The sequence below is a fragment of the Grammomys surdaster genome, unplaced genomic scaffold (genome assembly GCF_004785775.1).
Source record: "Grammomys surdaster isolate TR1022 unplaced genomic scaffold, NIH_TR_1.0 371, whole genome shotgun sequence".
Classification (NCBI taxonomy): domain Eukaryota; kingdom Metazoa; phylum Chordata; class Mammalia; order Rodentia; family Muridae; genus Grammomys; species Grammomys surdaster.
In genome coordinates, this window is record NW_021604790.1 from 1,830,456 (window position 1) to 1,840,387 (window position 9,932).

Consider the following 9,932-nt stretch of genomic DNA (forward strand, 5'->3'; position numbering starts at 1 on the left):
TGTCTTCCTGGCTTGACTTAACTCAGTGCTTCAGAGGTGTGGGCTGGCTGCAGTATATGCTGGGATTTTAATACCCTTCCATTCATCTAAGGATGATTATTTAGGGTGTTCCTGCCTACTGGCTCTTGTGACTTCTGATGCTATGAACATTAGGGTACAAGTATCTGAGTTCCTACTTTCAATATATGGTTTTGTTTTGTTTTTTTGGTTTTTTCCCCAAGACAGGGTTTCTCTGTGTAGCCCTGTGTAGCCCTGGCTGTCCTGGAACTCACTTTGTAGACCAGGCTGACCTAGAACTCAGAAATCTTCCTGCCTCTGCCTCCCAAGTGCTGGGATTAAAAGCATGTGCCACCACTGCCCAGCTCAATATATGTTTTAAATAATTTATTTATATGTGTATGGGTGCTTTGTCTGCAGTATGTCTGTCTCTCTACCATGTGTATGAGGTGCCTGAGGAGGCCAGAAAAGGGTATTGGATCTCCTGGCACTGGAGTTAAACATGGTTGTCAGCTGCCCTGTCAGTGCTGGGGTATCAAACTTGGATCCTTTGGAAGAACAGTCAATCTGAGCCATCTCTCCCTCTGACCCTTTAATATGTGTTATTAAGATTTATTTTTTACTATGTGTGTATGTGTGGGTGAGTGTGTCACATAGGTTCAGGTGCTCACAGAGGCCGGACAGGTGGATGCTCTGGAGCTGTTGCGAGCCTTTTGATGTGGGTGCTGGGAACTGAACTCAAGTTCTGTCTCTCCAGCCTTCTCTTGATATTTTTAACTAAGTACCTAGAGATAGACAGGTTGGGTCATATAATAACTATGTTTAATTTTTTAAAACATTCTGATAACTATTTAGCCCCGGCTGGCTTGAAACTTACAAACACTGGCCGCTTTCTGCCTCCTGAGTGCTGTAATTCAACACCATCCAGGCTATGTTTTACTTTTTAAATTATCCCCAAACTAGTTTCCATAGTGGCTGTTTCACATTCCTGTAAGAAATAGACAAGGTTTCCTGATTTTTTTTTTTCTTTTCCTATCTTGCTACAGCCCCAGTGCCTAATTGTATTGTCCTGCTAGAGCTTGTATATTGTCTTTGGTGAAATAGCTACTGAAATCTCTAACTTTACTCACCACCCCACTCTGTGGTGTTACTTTTTCTGTTTATTAGTGTGTGCGAGTGGAGGTGAGTGAGTGTGTGGTGACTGCACTTGGAGGTCAGCAGGCAGCTTTTGGGAGTTGGTTCTCTCCTACTTTGGAGGTTCCACAACTCAGGTTGTAGGGTTTGCACAGCCAGCAGCTTTATCTGATAGATCATATTATGGAGCTTTCTTTGATGTTTTAAGTCAGGGTCTCGTGTTTTCTAGGTTGGCTTAGAACTTGATGTGTAGTCAAGAATGACCTTGAACCAGGTTTACCAACCCCATTCCCCCTTTTTCTTGAGGAGGCAGGGTTTGAGGTAAGGTCTTACTGTATTGTCCTGGCTGGTCTGGAATACTCTAGGACTGTCCTTGAGCTCACAGAGGTCCACCTGCCTCTGCCTCTGTCTTGAGTGCTAGAATTAAAGGCATTCACCATGGGGCTAAGAGAGATGTCTCCGCAGTTCAGAGCAATGAGTGCTCTTCCAGAGGAAGAGTGCTGAGTTCCTGAGTTCAATTCCCAGCAACCACATTGTGGCTCACAACCATCTGTCGTGAGATCTGATGCCCTCTTCTGGTGTGTGTCTAAAGACAGCTACATTGTACTCATATATAAAATAAATAAATCTTTTTTTTTTTTTTAAAGGCATTCAGCCCCAGCACATTTTAAAACTGAGCTAAAATTTGTCCTTTTGTTGTTATTTTGTGTGTGTGTTTATTTATTTTGAAGGAATGCTTTTGTTTTGTTTAAAGATTTGTAACTATCTAGAGCATGTATTCTTGCATGTGGGTTTTTGCACAGTGGAGGTCTTAGAAGGCCAGGGCACTGAATTGCCTGTAGAGAGAGTTACAGATGGTTGTGAGCTGCCTGATGATGGTTCTGGGGCCCCAACTCTGGAAGAGCAGCAAGTGTCCTTACCTCTGAGCTGTCTCTCCACTGTGGAAGGATTGTTTTTTCTTGTTTGTTTGTTTGTTTGTTTTTGTTTTTGTTTTTGTTTTTGTTTTTTTAAAGATTTATTTACTATGAGTACAGTGTTCTGCCTGCATGTATGCCTGTAGGCCACAAGAGGGCAACAGATCTCATTACAGATGCTTATGAGCCATCATGTAGGTCCTGGGAATTGAACTCAGGACCCCTAGAAGAGGACCCAGTACTCTTAACCTCTGAGCCATTTCTTCAGCACAGAAGCAGTATTTTTTAAGTTTCCTGAAGAGGGTAGGGATTTGGCTCAGTTGCCAGAATGCTTGCTTATATCGTGAAGCCTTAGGTACCATGTCTAGCACCGCATAGGCATAGTGGTGCATGCCTGTAATTCCAGCACGCAGGAAGTGGGCACAGAAAGTTTCCTGAGAAAATACATGGTTGTTAGTAGTATGAGCTTTGTGTGCTGAGAATCTGGAAGTTACTGCGTCTTTGGGCTTCCTAATTGCATTGAAGAAACAGCAGAGACTGTGACAGGAGACCGACCACCTGTTTTAACTGTGAGGCTCATCTCCCTGTTGCTTTATTTTCTAGGCCATGGGCATTAATGACTTGCTGTCCTTTGACTTTATGGATGCCCCACCGATGGAAACTCTGATCACAGCCATGGAGCAACTGTATACGCTGGGGGCCCTGGACGATGAGGGCCTGCTCACTCGCCTAGGCCGCAGGGTAAGGGGCGGAGAGAGCTTGTGACGCTTTGGGAGGACTCCCTGGCCAGTCTTCCACCTTGTGTTGAGGCCTTGGAGAAGGAGTAGGATTGAATGCTCTTTAGAAGGGTGGTAGAGGGAGAATGGAGAGTGTGAGTCCAGGCTGGCCTTGAACTGTTTATGTAGCCAAGGATGAACTACTGATCTCTCTGCCTCTACCTTCCAAATGCTGAGATTGCAGGCAGGCACCACCACACCTGGCCCTGGATTCTTTTTATTTTCTTTCAAGGAATAGGTAGAGTTTATTTCTACTCAAGGGTTTGTTTATTTATTTATTTATTTATTGTTTATTTGTTTTGTTTTTTTCAAGACAGGGTTTCTCTGTGTAGCCCTGGCTGTCCTAGAAATCATTTTGTAGACCAGGCTGGCCTCGAACTCAAAGAGATCTGTCTACCTCTGCCTCCCAGTACTGGGATTAAAGGCATTTGCCACCACTCCTGGCTGGGTATTTAAATTTATTTTTGTAAAGTGTCTTTTTTTTTTTTTAAAACAAATTTAATTTAAATTTAATTTGTTATTTTTTAATGTTCATTGGTGTTTTGACTGCAAGTATCAGGGAGTCAGATCCCCTGCAACAGGAGTTATAGACAGTTGTGAGCTGTCACATGGGTGCTGGGAACTGAAGCCAGCTCCTCAGGGAGAGCAGCCAGTGCTCTTAACCACTGAGCCATCTCTCCAGCCCCGATTGTTGTTGTTGTTGTGCTCTGAGTATTGTTGTCGTTGTTGTTGTTCCCTGGTTGTTGCTGTTGTTATTATTAGTGTGTGAGTATTGGGTGGTCATGGGTGCCAAGTTTGTGGAGTCGTTTCTTTTTTCTCCTTTTCATGGGTTCTTTGGATTGAACACAGGTCACCAAGCTTGTGTGGCAAGCACTGTTACCTGCTAAGCTTTCTTACCTGTTTAAGGTGTTGCTTTTTAACTTGAATTTTATATTATCACTTTAAAATGTTTCTTTTTAATAGTAAAGACTATTTGCTGTTAATTTTATGCCAGATGTATTACTGAATCTAATCTTGATTCTATTTATTTATTTTTTTGGTTTAGTTTTTCGAGACAGGGTTTCTCTGTGTAGCCCTGGCTGTCCTGGAGCTCACTCTGTAGACCAGGCTGGCCGCGAACTCAGAAATCCGCCTGCCTTTGCCTCCCAAGTGCTGGGATTAAAGGCGTGCGCCACCACTGCCCGGCTTGATTCTATTTATGATTGTAATTATTGTTGTTATTTTGTGTGTAGGTTATTCTGTGTGTAACTGAGGTTAGCCTGGAACTAGATCCCTATATGGTCTCAAAAACAAGTAAAAAATATTTGCAGCATTCCCTTTACATCAACAGTTTATATGTTCTTAGGCACCAAGAGCTTATTTAGCAAAGAAAATCTGTGGTAGAGACAAGCACCCCAAATCATCATGGGGACGTTTCCTGATCTATTTTCTACTGACTAGTCAAGTCCATGTGCAGTCTATAGGGAAGCAGTTGTAATTTCCTCTTCTTCCTGTAGATGGCGGAGTTCCCTCTGGAGCCAATGCTCTGCAAAATGCTCATCATGTCTGTGCATCTGGGCTGCAGTGAAGAGATGCTAACTATTGTGTCCATGCTGTCTGTGCAGAACGTCTTCTACCGACCCAAGGTAAGGTGCTCAACCCCGTGTTCTGATGCACTGTGATGTTTATCAGGGACAAGGCCCGCGGGGCTCCATATGTTTCCATGCTAGCTACTCACTTGGTAACAGTTAGGTAAGAAATGACTCTCTGTTCCACTGCTTGGCAGGATAAACAGGCCCTTGCTGATCAGAAGAAGGCCAAATTCCACCAGACAGAAGGGGACCATCTCACCCTGCTGGCTGTATACAACTCCTGGAAGAACAACAAATTCTCCAACCCATGGTGCTATGAGAACTTTATTCAGGCTCGTTCCCTACGCCGGGCCCAGGACATTCGCAAGCAGATGTTAGGCATAATGGACAGGTCAGTCAGGAATGTGGTAATGTTAGTGTTTGGGTTGTCGTGTCTCCCTGGGTCTTACATCACCTCCAAATGTATTTGCACAGTTACAGGCACCTATGTACAGAACATTTGTCCTCCAGTGTCCATCTTACTTGTTGTAGGCTTACTCTCCCCAGGCAGGAGTGTAACTTAGCTAAGAAGCACTTCAGAAACTTCCTAAGAGGAAGATAATTGAATTAGTTAAGAATGCTTTGCTTACAGGCAGCAGTGGTGGCGCACGCCTTTAATCCCAGCACTTGGGAGGCAGAGGCAGGAAGATTTCTGAGTTCGAGGCCAGCCTGGTCCACAGAGTGAGTTCCAGGAAAGCCAGGACTATACAGAGAAACCCTGTCTCAAAAAAAAAAAAAAAAAAGAATGCTTTGCTTACAAGTCTCTGGATCATTGATCCTTGGTTTAGTCCTGGATTTAATTCTTGCCTGAGCCAAGCATCTGGTTTCTAGTTCCTTCATACTGCCTATATCATGTCCAGTGCTACCTCTGTATGAGCTGTGAGGAAGGTCTTGGTGACCACTGTGAGCACTGTGAGCACCCTACGGTGGAACATTGAGCAGTTAGCACCCTGTGCACAGAGCAGGCTCATGGATTCTTTGCTCTTACTGTCCTGATAGGCACAAGCTGGATGTGGTCTCCTGTGGTAAATCCACAGTACGAGTGCAGAAGGCCATCTGCAGCGGGTTCTTCCGGAATGCTGCCAAGAAGGACCCACAGGAGGGTTACCGGACATTGATTGACCAGCAGGTGGTCTACATCCATCCTTCCAGTGCTCTCTTCAACAGACAGCCCGAATGGTAGGTGACAGGAGAGAGACGCACAAGAGAGCGAGAGAGAGCATGAGAGCGCTTCTGAGTCTCTGCATCCCCACTTCCCCTTTTGACTTTGTAGTTCTGGAGTAGCATAAGCGCAAATTAGGTACACTAACAAGCTCCCCACTTTTTCTTAATATGTATTTGTGTGTATACAGATGTATTTGTGCATGTGTGTGGAGGGCAGAGGACAGCCTCAGGAGGCATTCTCCTTTTACAATAATCTTACTGCCTGGAGGACACCAATTAGACAAGATTGGCTGGTGGGCCCCAGGTGCCCTCGTGTTTCCGCCTCCATTCTCAGTACTGAGATCACAAATGCATATCACCACGCCCAGTATTCTGTTGGTGCTGAGGGTTGAGCTTGTTCTTGCAAGGCAAGCATTTTGTCTACTGAGTTGTCTTTCCAGCCCATAAACAGCCTTGTAAGAGAAGTAAAATTATACGGGTAAAATCAGGGAAAGAGCTTAGAAATCATCTAATGAGATGGTTTTATAAAGGTTTTGTGGGGCTGGGCAGTGGTGGCGCATGCCTTTAATCCCAGCACTTGGGAGGCAGAGGCAGGCGGATTTCTGAGTTCGAGGCCAGCCTGGTCTACAGAGTGAGGTCCAGGACAGCCAAGGCTACACAGAGAAACCCTGTCTCAAAAAACCACACACACACACACACACACACACACACACACACAGGTTTTTGTGGGCTTTTTGTTTTGTTTGTTTCGAGATAGAGTCTCACTGTGTACCTCTGGTTGGTTGGTCTGGAACTCACTAGGTAGATCAGGGTGGCCTCGAACTCAGAGAGATCTTCCTGCCTCTGCCTCTCAAATCTTAGAACTAAAGACATGGACCTCTGCACCCAGTGTTGTCTTAAAAAATTTATGCCATGCATGGTGGCTCACGCTTGTAATCCCAGATCTCAGGAGGATAAAGCAGAAGGATTGCCTTGAGTTTGAGACCAGTCTGAATTATCCACATGGAAACCCAGTCTCAAAGGAACAAAACCAGGCTTGAGATGGCTCAGCAAGTGAGGGTGCTTGCTATACAACAAGATGGCCCAAGTTTCATCACCAGAACCCACAGAAAGGTGGAAGAAGAGAACTGACTCCACAGAGCTGTCCTCTGATCTCATGTGTATGTGCATGCTCACACAAATACACACACATACACACGCACACACACCAGCGTGTGCCACTATACCTGGCGCTATGCATTGCCTTGCCCACTTGGTCCTCACCATCCCTTGGTGATAATCTCTGTGACCCCTCTATAGAACTTAGAATTCTGTGGAAACTATCTGAGAAACCACTATTTTATTTCACAGAGCAAGAAACTGAAATCTAGAGAAGGGACAGGGCTATTTTCCCTGTCACTCAGTTAGTTCATGTCAGAGACAGGACTAGAGCTGTTTCTCTGCGAGCAGTTTGTGTTGGAAGGGTGTAGGCTTGCAGGATTGGGGTGTGGCTTTGATAGTCTCCTGAGGGATCAGGCAGGAGAAATGATAGAACAAAACGCCAGCTTGGCTGTGATTTCCCCAGTGGACCAAACTGGCTGTGGAGTAGGGTCTAGTCTAAGGCTTGTGTCCTGTCTGTCTCCCCCAGGGTGGTATACCACGAACTGGTACTGACCACAAAGGAATACATGCGTGAGGTCACCACCATCGACCCCCGGTGGCTTGTGGAGTTTGCTCCAGCTTTCTTCAAAGTCTCTGACCCAACCAAGCTAAGCAAGCAGAAGAAGCAGCAGCGCCTGGAGCCTCTGTACAATCGGTATGAGGAGCCGAATGCCTGGAGAATCTCCCGTGCTTTCCGGCGGCGCTGAAAGACAGCTGACCACTCTCACCTCTCCTGCACCGTGGCTTCCTCTGGCTGATAACAAGCTAGTCCTGTGTGACTTATCTTAAACTGAGCATTTTCCAAGCCTGACTCTCTTCATAGTGTAAGATACAAACATTTAAGCAGGGCTTTGGCCAGAGCCATTAATCCCAGCACTTGGGAAGCAGAGGCAGAAAGATCTCTGAGTTCAAGGGCAGTCTGGTCTACAGAGCAAGTTCCAGGACAGCCAGGGCTATACAGAGAAACCCTGTCTTGAAAAAAGTCACACACATACACACACACACACACACACACACACACACACACACACACACACACAAAGAAAAATTAGATAAGGTGTGCGTCCTGGGATGGACAAGGGGCATGAGTGACTGTCTGAGGCCTGTCACCCCAGCTCATGCTTGCTGAAGGAATGAACCATGGCTCTCGTGGACCATGTTGGCCCTGCCCTCTACCCACTCCCCAGCCTATGTACTTGGGTTTCTACCTCCTGGAAATATTTATTTTTTTAAGGAAACAATGGTTTATTATGACTTTGTTTTGTTGGGCAGGGGTAGCTACAAGGTCAGGCTCTCTGCCTGAGTTCAGTGTGGTGCACATGGCAGAGTCTCTTGACACCAGAGCCCAGCCTCTCTGGGTCCAGACATGATGCATGGGCCAAACCTCCAGTCTGTCTTTCAGCACCACTGGAGCTAGCTCAGCCTTGACAGCACATGTCCCCAGATTAACCAAGCCTGTGCCAGAGTGCTTCAGTGTGGCTCCTGGCAGTTACAGATGCCGCATCAGAACACAAAACTCTCCTTGATCCTTTGTCTCTTTCCTGCCACTGTCATTGAGTGGTATGTTCCATTTCCTTTAAAACATAACAAATAACAACACTATGACAGTGTTCCCTCAGTCAGCAGAAAGCAAGCACTCCTCTCAGCTTCTATGAGCTGATGAGACTTGTGATCTGGGGAGTGACCCATACCTTCACTCCTGTTAGTGGTTTTCCTAGTTCTCCCTTCTGAGAACTCTGAGGTTCTGTGCTGATGGGAGCCCCATCATCCTGCCAAGCCAGACTGGAGCTTGCTGAGGAGCCCTGGGGATATTGGGCTCATCCTGGGCCATGGAATGCCTCCTTCAGCCCACGTTAGTAACTTCTAACTGTAAGTTAAATGCTGAATAGTAGGCCAGATGCCTAAAGAGAAAGATGTGTCCTTTCCTGTTACCCTGTGAGGACTTATACAAAATTGAAGCAGGAACCCAGGATCCAGCTCCTGGTCTAACAGAACGCTTGACGGTTGACAAGTGTGAGCCACCCTTGCATGGGGCCTTGCTAACCTCTGTACTCCACTTCTAGTGTATTTCTCCCCCCCCCCCCCTTCCCTCTTCATTGGAGAAGGAAAGCATGTCCTCTATACTGAGCTCTGGCCCTGGAAAGATCAGGGTTGCAGGGCCGACTGTGGATGCATCCTTCCCTTTGTTACTTGAGAGCTGGAGCTGTGACCCCTGGATCTGACCTCTGACCACCCATCAGAATAGCCATGCCAATTTACAAGCCCAGGCTACGCTGAGGGAAAGAAGTGTCCTGTTGAGATCTGGAGGGAAAACTGGCCTGAGAACAGGACAGGAGGGCCCTTGGCCCTGATTTCCCTCCGTACCACAAACCCCACCCCACGTGTATATGTTTGAAACTGGTTCTCACTCTAAAGCCCAAGCTAGCTTTGGATTCATCGTGGTCCTCCTGCCTGTCAACTGCTAGGTTTACAAATGTACATCAGCAGGCTGATCTTGTCTCTTTAGGGAAAAAAATCGCCTGAAGTATTTAATGTTACATGTATGGATATTTTGCCTGTACACATGTCTGTGTACCATTTATGTGCCATGCCTAGTACCTGCAGAGGCCAAAGGAGGATATCCGACCCTTTGGAATTGGAATTAGAAATGTTTGGGAGTTGTCATGTGGGTGCTAGGAATGAAAACCAGGTCCTCTGGAAGAGCAGCCAGTGCTTTTAATAGCTGATCCGTGTCTCTAGGCTCCTGTCTCTCATTTATTCGTGAGCCAGTATTTCCTAAGAGGAGAGCCCAAGAGATGATGTGGGTCTTACACACAGAACTGGAATCTTCTTGGCCACTGTGTGCATGTGTGTGGAGATGAGAAGACAGCCCACGGGGAGTTTGTTCTCCACTATGTGGATGTTGGGGACAGAACTCAAGTATTTAGGCTTGTCCGGAAGGAAGCACTGAGTCATCCTGCTGGGCCTAAACATCCCCCCCACCCCCCATCCCCATTGGTTTTCTGTCTCTTGCTCTGAGTTATGAGTCAGTATATTGATTTTCTGTGTTTCTAGGAAAAAGTGGTGCTTTTATTTGTGGGCAGCAGTTGGGGTTCTGTTGAACAGGCATTTTTACCTGAGCAGGGTCCTGGAAAGCTGGCTCTAGATTCTGTCCCTGTTTCTCCCACCTGGGATGGGTCTTAGAAGAATGTTTGCCG

The 9,932-nt window shown here is 46.3% G+C and overlaps 1 protein-coding gene across 1 annotated transcript in view; it reads left to right on the forward strand.

Annotated features, from left to right (window-relative positions):
* The window catches only part of Dhx8 (DEAH-box helicase 8), a 39,419-nt gene extending 31,430 nt beyond the window's left edge, over nt 1–7,989 (forward strand). Inside the window, exons 19-23 of the mRNA XM_028780463.1 lie at nt 2,649–2,786; nt 4,318–4,446; nt 4,587–4,783; nt 5,431–5,610; nt 7,223–7,989. Of these exons, the coding sequence (XP_028636296.1) occupies nt 2,649–2,786; nt 4,318–4,446; nt 4,587–4,783; nt 5,431–5,610; nt 7,223–7,442 (864 nt within the window). The 3' untranslated portion in view covers nt 7,443–7,989. The remainder of the gene's footprint in view (nt 1–2,648; nt 2,787–4,317; nt 4,447–4,586; nt 4,784–5,430; nt 5,611–7,222) is intronic.
* The last annotated feature ends 1,943 nt before the right edge of the window (nt 7,990–9,932 follow it).